General features: G+C 45.2%; 1 protein-coding gene and 1 non-coding gene across 2 annotated transcripts; one reads left to right on the top strand and one right to left on the bottom strand.

The window, feature by feature from the left end:
* Window positions 1-11,523: 11,523 nt before the first annotated feature.
* On the bottom strand, window positions 11,524-11,627 carry LOC118759575 (U6 spliceosomal RNA). The gene has a single exon (XR_004996275.1). It is a non-coding gene; the product is annotated as a U6 spliceosomal RNA (small nuclear RNA).
* An 899-nt stretch (window positions 11,628-12,526) lies between these two features.
* On the top strand, window positions 12,527-15,805 carry LIPT2 (lipoyl(octanoyl) transferase 2). The gene is made up of 2 exons (XM_004590039.2): window positions 12,527-13,743; window positions 14,188-15,805. The coding sequence occupies exons 1-2, from the start codon at window positions 13,278-13,280 to the stop codon at window positions 14,415-14,417; spliced, it is 696 nt and encodes a 231-aa protein (XP_004590096.2). The 5' UTR covers window positions 12,527-13,277; the 3' UTR covers window positions 14,418-15,805.
* The last annotated feature ends 309 nt before the right edge of the window (window positions 15,806-16,114 follow it).

Below are 16,114 nucleotides of genomic sequence, written 5' to 3'. Positions count from 1 at the left end.
GGGCTCTGTGGTTGAGGTCCACTCTGGAGGTGTTGTATTTACCCTTATTAGTTATTTAAAAACACATGGTGTAGTAGGCTAATCCTTCACCTGCAGTGGCAGCATTCCATATGGGTACCAGTTTGTGCCTCAGCTGCTCCACTTCCAATCCACCTCCCTGTTTAGCCTGGTAAAGCAGCAGAGGATGGCTCAAGTCTTTGGTCCCCTGCTCCCACGTGAGAGATCTGGCAGAAGCTCCTGATACTGATTGGTTCAGCTCTGGCCATTATTGTCATTTGGGGTGTGAACTAGAGGATGAAAAATCTCTCATTTTCTAGATAACTGGGTGCCAGGAGCCCACAAAAGCTCTAGTATTTACAGGTTACATGGTGAAAATCTGAATGCCCAGGAAACTTACTAGATGAATGTGAAAATTCAATTTGGGATTACTTGGTAAGCTTTAGTATAAAATTTTGTGGGTTACACAGTACTAATAGTTAAACCCAAGACTGTAACCCACCAGCTATACAGAAAATCTGGAAGCCTGATGATGGCAAAGAGGTCTGCCAAAACTCATCCTTTAAATCAGAATATGCAGTAAGCACTGGTTAAATCTGAAAGCCCAAGACTCAACTGGATCAGTAAGGGAGGCCTGACTTCCTCTTTTCTTCTCTTTTCTTGGTTCAGAACACAGCCCTCATCCAGTGAAAAGATGCCATGACTATCGCCCTCACAGTAGGTCTGCTAAACCCAATCCCTCAAAACAAGTAGCCCTAAACCAAACTGCTGCCCAAGGAGGTGTCTCCTCCAAAAATTTTTTTGGGTCAAACCAGGTACAAAGTCATGTTCATACTTTCTTGGACAAAGTTGGACAAATTCAGGCCCAGGATGAACAAGCTTGGAAGATCTGGGCTGGCATCTAGTCCTGGAAATCCTGGCCACTGTCCCCTGCTTGGCCATTCGGTTTCTAGCCTCTGTCTGCTTCTCTTGAGACCATGTGCCTTAATTCCCTTATTTATTTTGCTCTAACAGAATACAAGCCATCCAGCTTCAGATGGTTTTGAGCCAAGGCTTCCAGCCTATCCTATCAAATGATCTGACCAGAGCTCTGGACTGAGAAAGACAAGTTTTCCAAGGCCACTCTCAGAGCACCATAGGACACAGAGCAAGGAAATAATACCCATAAGCAGCTCTATGCCCATTTGACAACTGCGGCATCCATTCCATCCTTGTAAGATTACGGTAACTTCTCTTGAGAGGTGGGAGGGGAGATGTTACCTAGGAAGCTGGAAAACTGGTGTAAGATGTGAGATAGAACTGAGGAAAACAAAACATTTGTGGAAACTCAGAAGCTCACTTTGGAAGCAGCCCAGTGTTTTACGATCCAAAGTCTTTCTCATACCCCAGTAACTTAACAGGTGATTCTCCCCGGGAGACTCTCTCCTAGCATCAAACTGGAGGACAGGAAGGAGAAAGGGTGTCAAGAACAGGACCCCAATCCTTTACAAACCCTAATTTGAGCACAGACTGCACACTCAGCTCTGTCCTGAGCTGCCCGCCTTCCCTGCCAGGGCTGTTCTCTCCAATGAGCCATGGAACCTTGCTCTCCTCAGTCTGAGGGCCTGGACACATTCTGTCAGGAGAGTGCCCATCCAGTTAGATGGATGCCCACTCCTTTTTTTAACCTTACTGCTTTGCTTACAACTGCTTTTTGTCTCACATCTGAAGTCTTCACTGCATGAAGACAAGAACCTATTCCACTCATCTTCACCTACATATTAGTTACTACTCTGTTTTGAGGGCAGAGCCCTTAAGGGAGCTGGGAGGGTGTGTATCACAAACCCACAACAAGGCTGAGTGGTGTCAGCAGAGGATGGGATGAGGAGTCACACTTTTGAGTCCTGGGCGTTGAGTTCAGATTTGATTCAGCATGCTGTGGGGTGAGTGCACTTTTCAGGCTGCTGGAGTCAAATATCAGTCTGTGGGTCCTGAAGCCTTGCGATCACTAGGGCTGTGGGGATTTACGTAGTTAGGGGGAGGAGTTAAGTTTTTACAGTGTGAGTCAATGACTGACACTAACTTAGCTGAAGTTGCATAGCTGGAGGCTGAGCTAGAGTCTGACTGTTGCGGCTGAACCATGGGGCAAGGTGGGTTTGTAACTGACATTCCCAGCCTAACTGCATCGATGGCTCCTGGCTAGTCATCAGAGGTCCTTGCTTGATGGCTCCAGGTGATACACATTTTTTGATAGCCATGGCTGACGCACCAATGGGATGTGGCAGTCTGGCCCTGCTCACCTAAAGGGTCCCCTTCCAGCACCCCATCCAGGCTACCTTCTCTTCCTGCATATATGCCAGGCCTCTCTGTGTACATTGCAGACCCAGTTCCCATGTGCCAGCAAGCCCCTGCCCCTTTCTAAGCAACAAAAACTGTAAGTTCCACAATGTTGTTATCTTGTAACCAGTACCAGCTGCAAATACCCATCACGGCTGTAGGATATGCCGTCTATGACCATTAGGTCATCATAATCCAGTTATCTTGGGGTATGCCCACTCCCATTGTGCATTTGACACTGCAACATTTCCAGTTTCCTCAAGTGGGCATGGCAATGGCGAAGGCTTGAGCCCCAGCCATAACTCCACCCTTTTAAATATTCAATAGGACTCCCACCTCTGTCATTATCCCCAGTGTCTCTGGAGGGTCTCAAAAAAGGTAGGCCTAACCTTGTTGAAAAGAGATTTTTCTTAAACAAGGCTTTATCTTGGTTGGGATCTTTTTGTTGGGGTTTTTTCTTTTGTGAACATCTTTCTACTTTTGGAAATTTTTCTTCACAGAGTTTTTTTCTCCCCCTTTAGGGCCTTTTTGCATTTTTAGTTGTTGGGTGTTCATACTTGACTTGGTTGAGCTTCCACTTTTGTTTCACTGTAAATGAATTCACTTACTGTACATGTTTATGCCTCCACCTGCAAATGCTTTCACATGTGGAGGGAAGAACCCTGTCATACATCTGAAAAGGGCTTCCCTACCTCCACCCCATTCCACACCAAATCCCACAGCACTAGTAACCCAGAGGCCACCTTGACCTACCTTTTATTGCTTATTACCCACCTTGACCATTGCCTTTTATGGTTTAGGCCCCTGGTGAAAGGTCTAAGTTCAGAGATGAGCAACAAGTCATTTAATGAGTCGTTCATTCTGCAAACGTTTGGTTAGAACTTACTGGGTGCTTGCACTAGGCTAGGTAGGGATCTAGAGGTGAAACTAGGTATTACCTCTTTCAAAGGTAAGACATCTTTTCAAATAAGCAATGACAGAGTCTGAACCCAAGCCCCTGGCCTTCCTGTTCAGGCTCCTCCTTCATGGCTGGGATAGTTCTCAGGTAGGAGCTCTGAGCTCTGCAGGAACCCAGACATTCAATCTACTTCCCCCACCACAGGCAACCTTATTTCTAAACTGTGGCTGCCCTGGGACAGACCTCTGTGTGACCCAGCCTCAGAGCCCCAGGGCTATCTAACTAGGTTTGTTTTTTAAACAATACACAACCCTGGATGACTCATGGTGGCTTTTATAATCTACTCTGAAACCTGCCATTGTCCTTCTCTGTGCTTGCCAGGACTTTTTGGTCTCCCTTGCCAGTTTCTTGGCTCTGAGCCTCCTTTGGGTGGTTATTCTGATTCCCTCCCACTGCCTGATTTCCTGTCCCTCTCACCCTCCTGGACTATCCCAGTTACAAGAAGATTAGTTAATAATTTATGCTCTGTATGCATTTAGCCCCGCAAATGGCACGCTGAAGTCTGGCCACGCACCCTATGCAGGGGCTGTTTATCTAGCAGAGGGCCCAGGTGGAAACAGTTCCTGGTAGAAAAAGTTGCTTGGTGGGCTCATTGTTCACATAGATCTTGACGTTCATTGGGCACAGCAGCTGGAGTTGACAAACTTTCAAGGGCCTAAAAAACTCCTTAGGAACAACCCCTGGGTTGGCATCGTGGCATAGTGAGTAATGCTATTGTCTGCAAGCCTAAGCTTCTCTATGGAGTGAGTCCTTGCTGCTGGAAAGCAGCAGAGGATGGCCCAAGTCTTAGAGCCCCTGCCACCTACATGGGAGACCCAGATGGAATTCCTGGCTCATGGCTTCAGCCTGGCCCATCCTGGGCCACTGTGGCCATTTAGGGAGTAAATGGCAAATGGAAGATCTTTTCCTCTCCCTTTTAAATAAGTCTTAAAGAAAAACAAAAACAAAACTTGAATTTGTAAGCACCAGTTTCTCACTTTATACCAGTCTACCTATGTTCTCTGGTTACCAGGAAATCAAACCCTATCTCAAACCCTATCTTAATGCAAATGCATATAGCCAAATTATTTCTAAATCAAACTTCTTTCAGCAAAGACATCTGATGTGAACTACAGGCACACTTTCATATGGGAGAAGTCCTACAAAAATAAATGTATCTCTAGGACTAATGAAGTTTGTAGGAAAGCCTTGATCACACCCACTTGCCCCATGTTAGAAACTTCAGAATACTCTTTGATCCTTTTCTGTTAATGTATTCATTCAGTGACTTGTGTGTGGCAATCACTTTCAGACAACATACATATCAGGACATTCAAGAGTATGTTTAGAAGTACTAGGTTGGAGGCGTCCGCCGCAGCAAGGAGAGCCACGGGCCAGGTGGCGAAGGTTTTGCAGTTCTTCAAAACATCGCACAGGACCAGATAACAAGTTTTTAAAAATGATGCCAGAGCATTAGAAGCAGCCAGAATAAAAATAAATGAAGAATTCAAAAGTAATAAAAGTGAGACTTCTCCTGAGAAAATAGAGGAGCTAATGAAAATAGGTTCCGATGTTGAACTGCTACTGAGAACATCTGTTATCCAAGGTATCCACACAGACCACAATACACTGAAATTGGTCCCTAGGAAAGACCTTCTTTTAGAAAATATGCCATATTTTTTTTAAAGATTTATTTTTATTTTTATTACAAAGTCAGATATACTGAGAGGAGAAGAGATAGAGAGGAAGGTGGAGCTGCCAGGATTAGAACCAGCGGCCATATGGGATCAAGGCGAGGACCTTAGCCACCAGGCCACGCTGCCGAGCCCCTAGAAAATATGCCATATTGTGATGCACCCACACAGAAGCAATGAATTTTCTAGGATGAAACAAATCTTTGTACCTTTCAATTTTAACAACTGTAACTGTGGCAAAAATCCTAGGTTTACATTCTTCTGGAATATTGAAAATTAATAAGAATAGCTTCATAATTAAAAGGACATGTTAAAAGAACAGTACTGAGAACTGTAGAAGATTGTTGCTTCTAAAGAGTATTACATAAGAAATTTTGTTTTCATTGAAAATCAAGCCATGTAAAGTGAACTACATATTTAATGAGCTATATTCCATTTCTTTTCTTTGGCCCTAATAGTTTTTTTAGCTGTTTAAGAATACTTTGTTTTGGGGCCCGGCGGAGTGGCCTAGCGGCTAAAGTCCTCGCCTTGAAAGCCCCGGGATCCCATATGGGCGCCGGTTCTAATCCCGGAAGCTCCACTTCCCATCCAGCTCCCTGCTTGTGGCCTGGGAAAGCAGTTGAGGACGGCCCAATGCATTGGGACACTGCACCCGCGTGGGAAACCCGGAAGAGGTTCCAGGTTCCCGGCATTGGATCGGCGCGCATCGGCCCGTTGTGGCTCACTTGGGGAGTGAATCATCAGACGGAAGATCTTCCTCTCTGTCTCTCCTCTGTATATATCTGGCTGTAATAAAATGAATAAATCTTTAAAAAAAAAAAAAAAAAAAGAATACTTTGTTTTGGGCCCAGCGGTGTGGCCTAGTGGCTAAAGTCCTCGCCTTGAACGGCCCGTTGCGGCTCACTTGGGGAGTGAAACATCGGATGGAAGATCTTCCTCTCTGTCTCTCTTCCTCTCTGTATATCCAGCTTTCCAATAATAATAATAATAATAAATCTTTAAAAAAAAAAAAAAAAGAATACTTTGTTTTGGGCCCGGCGGCGTGGCCTAGCGGCTTAAGTCCTCGCCTTGAACGCCCCAGGATCCCATATGGGCGCAGGTTCTAATCCTGGCAGCTCCACTTCCCATCCAGCTCCCTGCTTGTGGCCTGGGAAAGCAATCGAGGACGGCCCAATGCATTGGGACCCTGCACCCACATGGGAGACCCGGAGGAGGTTCCTGGTTCCCGGCATCAGATTGGCACAGCACCGGCCTGTTGCGGCTCACTTGGGGAGTGAATCATCAGATGGAAGATCTTCCTCTCTGTCTCTCCTCCTCTCTGTATATCTGACTTTGTTATAAATAAAATCTTTTTTTTTTTTAAAAAAAAGAATACTTTGTTTTTAGACTGGTGCCATGGCGTGGTAGGTTGAGTCTGCACCTGCAATGCAGGCATCCCATATAGACACATGTTCTAGTCCCGGCTGCTCCACTTCCTGTCAACTCCCTGTTAATCACCTGGAAAAGCAGCAGAAAATTCCCCAGGCACTTGGGACCTTGCACCCATGTGGGAGACAAAAGAAGCTCCTGGCTTCAGACCAGCCTAACTCTGGACATTGCAGCCATCTGGGGAGTGAACTCGTGGATGGAAGATCGATCTCTCTCTCTCCATCTTTCTCTGTCTCTCCCTCTCTCTCTTTCTGAAACTCTTTCAAGTAAAATAATGTTTTAAAAAATGATAATGCATTGTTTTGGCAAGTTAGTGAGTTTTCCTCCCATGTGAATTTCTGTGTGTGTTTAAATTATTATATTAACATGGTGAATCCCCCCCTACTTAACTGGTCACCAGTTGTGGTGTGTGTAAATTCTGTGCTCAAAGTGGCTCTGTTTCCTGAAGTACTGTAATTATGCCTGCAGGTACAGCTGATTGTATTGTTTCTTTTTAGAAAGAGACACTGTCTGTTCATGAAAAAACATTTATTACTCTTCTAAAGACTTATCAGTGATAAACATTTTCTATAGTCATGATAAACAAATCTTTTTTTTTTTTTTAAGGAAATTTGCTCTTCATCAAACTATAAAGAGGTCTTAGTAGAGTCAGCTGTGTTTAGACCAGTTAGACTTCATTGAAAACATTTAATATCTGTGACATTCTCCCTTCTTTCATCTATAAAATTTAAATGACTTCTCTTTCCACGTACTCCTTCCCTCGTGAGATTGTTGGTATCACTAAAGGACTCGGTCTTCTACCATCTGATACTTGGAACTAGAAGATTATATTTTGCACTTGTGTTTCTCTTTTCTCTCTTTATCATTCTGTTTTCTCAATGAACAGTGTGTTCTCTCCCATTCACAGGTGAATGAACAAGAATTTAACTATGAAAAGCTGCAACAATCTCCATGTAAGCTTTGTTTGCTGGTAAAAAGATATTGGTTTATCCATACTGAATATCTGAGTTATCATATGTTATCATTTTTGAAAATAATTTAATTCTAGGAAATAAAATTAAGTTTAGTTGGACATAATAAAATTAAACCTGTAGGGGAAAAAAAAAGTACTAGGTTTACATCCAGTCCGGGCTGGGCTAGGCTGAAGCCAGGAGCCAGGAGCCTGGAATTTCATAAAAGTCTCCCCCATGGGTGCAGGAGTCCAAGCATTTGGACCATTTTCTGCTGCTTTCCCAAGTACATTAGCAGGGAGCTGGATAGGAATTGGAGTAGATGTGATTGCAACTTGCAGCCATGTTAGCTGCTACTGATGCAGGCAGTGACTTTTCTGGCTATGGCACAACACCAACCCGTTATTATTATTTTTAACATTGAATTGTCAACTTTTTTTAAAGATTTTTTTATTTTTATTAGAAAGTCATATATACAGAGAGAGGAAGAGAAACAGAGAGGAAGATCTTCCTGAAGAACCATCCTGAAGAACAGGAAGTTAGCAGGGGGAATCACAGTTCCGGACCTCTGGACATACTATAGGGCAGTGGTTATCAAAACTGCCTGGTACTGGCACAAAGATAGAGAGGAAGATCAATGCAGCAGAATAGAAACACCAGAAGGGAACCCACACAGATACAGCCAAATAATCTTTGCCAAAAAGACAAACGACAATCCAGGCAAATGGGAAGGTCTGTTCAATAAATGCTGTTGGGACAACTGGTTAATAGCCTGCAGAAACAAAAAGGTAGACCCACATCTCTCACCATACACTAAGATAAAATCTAAATGGATAACAGATCTAAACCTACATCCAGAAACCTTCAAACTTTTGGAAGAAAATCTTGGAAATACTCTGCAAGATCTAGGGGTAGGTCCCGATTTCCTAAAAAGGACACCAAAGGCAATAGAAATCAAGACCAGAATAAACAAATGGGACCTCATCAAACTAAGAAGCTTCTGTACAGCAAGGGAAATAATCAACAAAGTAAAAAAGCAACCCACAGAATGGGAGAAGATCTTCACACACTATGTAGGTGACAGAGGGCTGATCTCCAGAATATACAAAGAGCTACAAAACAACCAAAATGTCAAAACAAACAAGCCACTCAAGAAATGGGCATGGGAAACGGGCAGACACTTCACAAAGGAACAAACCCAAATGGCAAATAAACATATGAAAAAATGCTCAAGTTCCCTGGCAATAAGGGAAATCCAAATTAAAACATCAATGAGATACCACCTAACGCCAGTAAGACTGGCCCACATGAATAAAAGCACCAACAACACCTGTTGGCGAGGTTGCGGGGAAAAGGGAACCCTACTCCACTGCTGGTGGGACTGCAGGCTGGTACAGCCTCTATGGAAATCAGTATGGAAAACATTCAAACAACTCAAATTCAACATACCGTATGATCCAGCAATAGCACTCCTAGGAATATATCCAGAACACTTGTTTTATGAGAAACCAACATGCACTCCTATGCTCATAGCAGCACAATCAGTAATTGCAAAAACATGGAAGCAGCCAAAATGCCCATCAGCAGAGGATTGGATAAGAAAGCTATGGTTCATCTACTCCATGGAATACTACTCAGCTATTAAAAAAAAACAAAATGCAGTTCTTTGTGGCCAAATGGGCCAAACTGGAAACCATAATGCTAAGGGAAATGAACCAATCCCAAAAGGTTAAATACCACGTTTGCCTTAATTTAAGATGATATGATGTTATGTATAACATGTTATGTTATGTATGTTATATGTTGTGTATAAACTAAAATTGAAATGTCAATGAGGTGGTCACAGAAGGTGGTTAAGAATTTGCATTTACTTTTAACATACTGGTTACTCATTACTATGTCAATTAATTCCATAATGTTGTAAATTTTTGCTGATGGTATGTTGGAGCTTTTAATTGATCGGGATGATACTCTGCTGGCTCTGTCTTCAGACCAGAGAGGGTATACCTAAGAAGCCGTTGAACTTGACTGGACAATAAGATGCTGGACTCTATGTTTGGTATATGCTTGCAATGGGGGAATCTCAACTGAACTTGAACTGTGGTTATGCAACAAGGTGGAGGAATCCACCATGGTGGGAGGGTTTGGGGAGGGGTGGGGAGAATCCAAGTACCTATGAAACTGTGTCACATAATACAATGTAATTAAAAATAATAAAATAATAAATAAATAAATTTTTAAAAAAAGAAAGTCATATATACAGAGAGAGGAAGAGAAACAGAGAGGAAGATATTCCATCCGCTGATTCACTTCCAGGTAGCCACAACAGTCGGAACTGAGCCGATCAGAAGCCATGAGCCCAGAGACTCTTCTGGGTCTCCCACACAGGTGCAGGGTCCCAAGACTTTGGGCCGTCCTCAACTGCTTTCCCAGGCAAACAAGCAGGGAGCTGGATGGGAAACGGGGCCACCAGGATATGAATCAGTGCCCATGTGGGATCCTGGTGTGTGCAAAGCGAAGACTTCCGCCACTAGGCTATCACGCGGGACCCCAGAATTGTCAGCTTTCTATTTGAAAGGCAAATAGAGGGTCTGGTATGGTAGCCTAGCTGCTAATGTCCTCACTTTGTATGTCTGGATCCCATATGGGCACCGGTTTGTATCCTAGATGTTCTATTTCCCTTCCAGCTCCCTGCTTGTGGCCTGGGAAAGCAGTTGAGCATAGGCCAAAGCCTTGGGACCTTGCACCTGTGTGGAAGACCTAGCTCCTAGCTTCGGATTGCCTCAGTACCAGCCATTGTGGCCACTTAGGGAGTGAAACAGCAGATGGTAGCTCTTTCTCTCTGTCACTCCTTCTCTTTGTAAATCCAACTTTCCAACAAAAAAAGTAAGTCTTACAAGAAGAAAGAAAGAAAGAAAGAAAGAAAGAAAGAAAGAAAGAAAGAAAGAAAGAAAGAAAGAAAGAAAGAAAGAAAGAAAGAAAGAAAGAAAGAAAGAAAGAAAGAAAGAAAAAGGCAGATAGAAAGGGAAGAGAGAGTTCCCATCTGCTGTTTCACTCTCCAAATGCCTACAACAGCCAGGGCTGGGTCAGGACAAAGTGAGAACCTAAAATTAAATCTGATGCTCCCCGGTGGGCAACAGGAACCCAGGTACTTAAGCCCCACCTGCTGCCTCCCAGAATGCACATTAGCAGAAAGATGGGATCAGAAGCAGGTCTAAGACTAATTGAACCCAGTCACTCTGGTATGGGATGTGGGCATCCAAAACAACACCTCCATCTCTGGGCCAAACACCTGCTCCAGCTGTGCCACTTTGAACAAGCAACATCGGTGTCTACCTATTATATAACAAACAATTCATTGTCCTGTGTCCTTGGCTCCTGGGAAGAAGACTTTAAACCCTTGAATTATATGTGCTAGGTGTGTCTTTGTTGTTTATAGAACTTGTTAGATCACACCTGAGTTGACACAAATAGATGAGATGACTCAAGACAGGAGATGGTCACCAGAAGGGCAAACAATGCGACTCCAGGGTTGGGACTTTGAGCCAGCCAAATCTCCAGCGAGCAGAGGCTGCAGACTGAGTCTAGTTCCATGACCAGGGAATAAATCAGGTCTATGTAAAGAAGCTTCAAGGTCACCAAATTCCAGTAGAACTTTCTGGCTGGTGAACATGTCGGTGTGTTTGACAGGAGGTCCTGGGTGTTCTGATTCCATGGGGAGAGGTGCTGCTGCTCTGCACACAGATAATCCCAGATTCCACCCTTGTATACTTTACATTAGCTGGGCCTGATTGGTATTTTTTATAATAAAACTATAATGGCAAGTTCAGCGCTTTACTGAGTTCTATGAGCACTTAAAGGGGCCATGCAAGTCCTGGAATTTGCAGCAACATAAGTGGCAAGCGTGGTGGCCGCTGGCACCTGAAATAAGAATGGTCTTTTGGAGGATCATGCCCTTAAACTTATGGAGTTCGACACTAACTCTAGATGTCTAGTCTCGGAACTAAACTGCATTTCTGTATACCTGTTGTGTCACAATACACTGCAGGCTTGTATAGGGTTAAGTAAGAAAACATACATGTGCCACTTCTCAGAAATAATACTGACTTCCTTGTAGGTCTGAAAAGATTAAATAAGATAAAATCCATGAAGCCTTTACCATAACTACAGCACCTGGGACTATTCTTTTTATTGTTGCTTAAAAAATATGGAATGCTTCATGAATTTGTGTGTCATCTTTGCATAAGGGCCATGCTAATCATTGTATCATTCCAATTTTAGCATATGTGCTGCTGAAGCAAACACCAGCACCTGAGACTACTGTGAGCCACACACTGCTACTCATGGGGCTCACATTGTCCGTTTTCATTATACAATGAGAAAGAGGCCAATTTACACAGAAAAGATAATAATCATGAATATGTGTGTACCACACAAGAGATACAAGCCATGAGAAGCAGGAACTGAAGGGACTTAAGGAGAAATCAATCAACCAACAGTAACTGTTGGAGATGCCAACAGCTTTCTCCACGGCTGGTGGAAAAAGCAGGCAGAATATCAGCAAGGATATGCAAGAACTCCCAGTATCAGCAACCATCAGATCCTATTTAATATTTATGGAATGCTGCAGTGAATAAAAACAAAATAGGACACAGCAGACTGTCTTGGATCTATTTAAGGTCACACAGAGAGAAATTTATGACAAATGGAAGAAAAGTCTCAGATGAATATTCCTATCTCCCACCTATAGTACATCGAAAAGGAAATAAAATAGACCCAGAACAAGCAGAGGTAGGAATTGATAACGAGCTGAACAATGAAACTGAAAACCAGAATCAAAAAAGGGCTGATTCTTTGAAAAACCTTAATGAAACCATAAATCTCTAGTGAAACCGGTCAGAGACTATATAAATTTCCAGCACCAGGAATGACAGAAGGGTCAGCGGGCTGGGGCGTAGCAGTACTGCTCCGTTACCACTCCTAGCAGCGGGGAAGTCTCCAGTTTTCTCCAATAACCTTAAATATTACAAGTGTGGTTCTCACTCTTACCTGAATTTGGATGGTTTGAAGTTTTCACCAGATTCAAGAATTTCTCTTCCATCCCTAGTTTGGGTCAGAGTCAATTTTTACCAATTTTTTCATGTGCTGAAAATACTCATGTATTTTTTCTTCATTTATAATGAGAGTTGTTTGTCTGTAGGATGTCAAACCAGTCTTGCATTCCTGGGATAAAACATACTTGGTCATGATGTACTAATCCTTTTATGGACTGTTGAATTCAAATTGCTAATATTTGCCTAGGATTTTTACATCTATGTTCACACAATGTCTTTCAGACACCCATGAGAACAATCGATGGTACCAGTTTCTTGTACAGCCTTCTCACGCTTATACAAGCAGGCATTTTCTCAGCCATGGTCCACACATAATTTTTTTCCATCACTTAACAAAACTGTTAGCATATTATTTTGTGTTTTGGTCATCTCCCACCTTGCTTTTTTTCCTATGGCATTTTATTTCCTTGAAATTAATAAACAGGAAAATACAAAACTTGACAAAGCTGGATAGGATAGACAGTCATTCATCCTATTATTTTGGTTCCTCCTTTCCTTCCTTTTGTCCAACTGAACAATACTTGGCTGTGAGATATTTTGGGGGTTCTGCCTGCCGCGGAGGAATAGAACCTACGACAGATGCTTATCCAGGGAATTCAGCTGTGTCTAAATGACAACACCGTGGATGCTGTAGATCGGATCCTGTCACCCACTCAAGGCTTAGCCGGTCACTGGGTCACTGCGTGACGGAACCCTGTGCTGAGCGTTGGAGGAAGACACATCCGCCAGGCACCCAGCAGGCGCGCGGCTCGCGGGAGCGGCGGCTCGGGGCGGGCCGCTCGGGTCCCCGCCCACCCCGGCGCGGTCAGAGGGCGGGCGCGCGGACGCCGCGGCCGGCGAGATGCGACAACCAGCGGTTCGGCTGCTGTGGCTGGGCCGGGTGCAGTACGGCGAGCTCCTGGCGCTGCAGGAGCGCTGGCTGCGCCGGCTGCAGGCCGAGCCAGGCCCCGACGCCCCGTCGGCCTCCGAGGCGGGCGCGCTCCTGCTCTGCGAGCCCGCGGGGCCTGTGTACACGGCCGGGCTGCGTGGAGGTCTGACGCCCGAGGACACTGCGCGCCTGCGAGCCCTGGGCGCCGACGTGCGCGCCACAGGCCGCGGCGGCCTAGCCACCTTCCACGGCCCCGGCCAGCTGCTGTGCCACCCAGTGCTGGACCTGCGACGCCTGGGCCTGCGCCTGCGCATCCATGTGGCAGCGCTGGAGGCGTGCGCCGTGCGCCTGTGCGAGCTGCAGGGCCTGCGGGGCGCGCGTGCACGGCCCCCGCCCTACACGGGCGTCTGGCTCGGGGAGCGCAAGATCTGCGCCATTGGTGAGCGCCCGGGGACCTGGCGGGGCTGGACCAATGAAGGCGTGAGAAGGGCTGGGCCCGGGAGAGGACGGATCCGGCGCGTTCTTTGAACGCCAGCCACCTGCTGCACTGAGGGAGGGTTTGTTAACCTCCCCATAAGAGGCTGAGGGCCTCTCAGAAGTCGTTTAGTCCCACATCATCCCTTGGAGAGACAAGGGAAGTGACTTGCTAATTTACTTAAGAGTCCCAGTGGGGCCTTGAAGGGATTTAATTCTCAGCTGTGTTCAGGTGCATTCCTGAAATAAGCTTGAGCTACATTCCTGCTCCCCTGCTGCAGGTTGGTTGCCCCAAGGGCAAAATTTGAGCCCCAGAGACCTAGTCCATTGCATTGCAAAGGATCTGGAAGCTGAAAGAAGAGAGAGTGGGGAAAGTATCTCTCCTAAGACCCTGTGACTTGTCTTGCAGGTGTCCGCTGTGGAAGGCATGTCACATCCCATGGGCTGGCACTGAACTGCGCGACTGACCTCACGTGGTTTGAGCACATTGTGCCGTGTGGACTGGAGGGAACAGGTGTCACTTCGCTGAGTCAAGAGCTGCAGAGACACGTCTCTGTAGAAGAGGCGATGCCGCCCTTCCTCGTGGCCTTTCAAGAAACCTACAAGTGTACATTGATCTCCAAGGACAGTCCCATCTGATGGACGTTCATGCGACCCGCAGCCAGGATGGCCTTGCCTTGGAAAGCAACACTGTCTGACTTGAGAACCTGGCACCCAGGTTGGAGGCCAACCCAGTTCCTGACTGAGAGACTCAGGTGCCACCAGAAGCTCTAAGCGGTTGTTGCCATGTGTATCATGGTTTATTCATAGCTTCCTTTGCCTACCTCAGAGATAACAGATGTGAAAGCGCTATGAAAAGCCTCAGCAACTATAAGAAATAGTGCTACAGACGCCAGCCTCTCAGTTAAGAGAAACAGATGTCACGGATAGTCATTTATCAGTTATTAGTTCCTTCCTTAAAACCATCTCTAATTGGGTGGTTCTGGCTTTGATTTTGTGGGGTTCAGGTCTCTGGATGGTCTAGGTGAAGATGCCCAATAAGACGTCATGCTTTTTCATTCTCAAGAGACCTGGATGCCTTTTGTAGTAAAGGGAAGGTAGAGATTGACCTCCTGGCTTGGAATCCCCAGTTTTGGTCGTTTAACCCCTTTCTTTCGTGATAAATTTGTACTGGACCCAAGGCAGGGAGAAAGACCAGAGTCATTTCTCCCATTGTCCACATGAGAGACAGAATTGAGTGTTCACAGTTATGTAATTCTGCCTAACAAATCACTAAAGCCTAGAGATTCAACGATAAGCGTGCATGGTTTCATTTTTCTCTGTGTGGATCAGGGATTTGGGAGAAGCTTAGCTGGGTGTTTGCAGTTCAGGATCTCCCACAATCTTGGGAGTCAGGAATGTCCACTGGGGCTGCCACCATCTGTGTTCACAAGTTGGGAGGAGGAAGGTCAGCTTCTGGGATAGCTCACACACTTCCTGGTGGTCCTGCGTGTGGACAGGAGACCTCAGTTCCCCCGTAGGGCTCCTGGAGGTCATCATAACAGAGACAAAGGAGGGAGCCATGTCTTATGGGACCTCTTGGTGGGACTCACACTCGTTTCTGCAGTCTCCCAAGAGAGAAGCCCTGTGCTGTGTGGAAGGGGCTTCCCAAGCATCAGGAGAGCCAAGGTGCCTGGGGGGCAGGGTAGGCATGCTGGAAACTGGCTTCTGCATCATCCTGTTTTAAGAGTCAGGGGGCTCTGGTTCCAGTCCTGCTTCAGTGGAAACATCTTGTCCTCTCGCAGACTTTCTGTCTTCCCTTTGACAGGTGCTGTTCAATATTAATAGAATGTCAGTCACATTGTCATTTGACATTAGCTAGAAACCATGCTAAGAGAATAAGAAGAAATGAGTAGTATTGGTTTCAATATACTTTAATTAGCAGAGCATATTAAAAATATCAACTTATATCAATACAAATGAATTATGAGATATTTTGCATCATTTTGATACTGAATCTTCAAAATCTGGTATTTCATGCTTGTAGCATTACTCAGTTTGTTCTAGCCACATTTTCTTTTACTTCTGAAAGGCAATATGACTCGGAAAGAGAGATGTTCCATCGTCCAGTTTATTCTCCAAGTACCTGCAACAGCCAAGATTGAGCCTGGCCCAAACCAGGAACCTGGAAAGCTATCTTTCTCACCCACAGGCAGCTGGGACCAAGTAGTTTAGCCATTACCTGCTTTCTCCCACAGTGTGCATTAGCAGAAAGCAAAGTTAGTACCTTTAACCCAGGTACTCCTCTGGGGCATGGGGTTCCTAAGCACCAAATGCCTGCTTTCATTTTCTAACCA

This window comes from Ochotona princeps, chromosome 4 (genome assembly GCF_030435755.1).
Source record: "Ochotona princeps isolate mOchPri1 chromosome 4, mOchPri1.hap1, whole genome shotgun sequence".
NCBI classification, from domain to species: Eukaryota; Metazoa; Chordata; class Mammalia; order Lagomorpha; family Ochotonidae; genus Ochotona; species Ochotona princeps.
The sequence above is the reverse complement of the archived record's forward strand: the minus strand, read 5'-3'. Positions and strand labels throughout refer to the sequence as shown.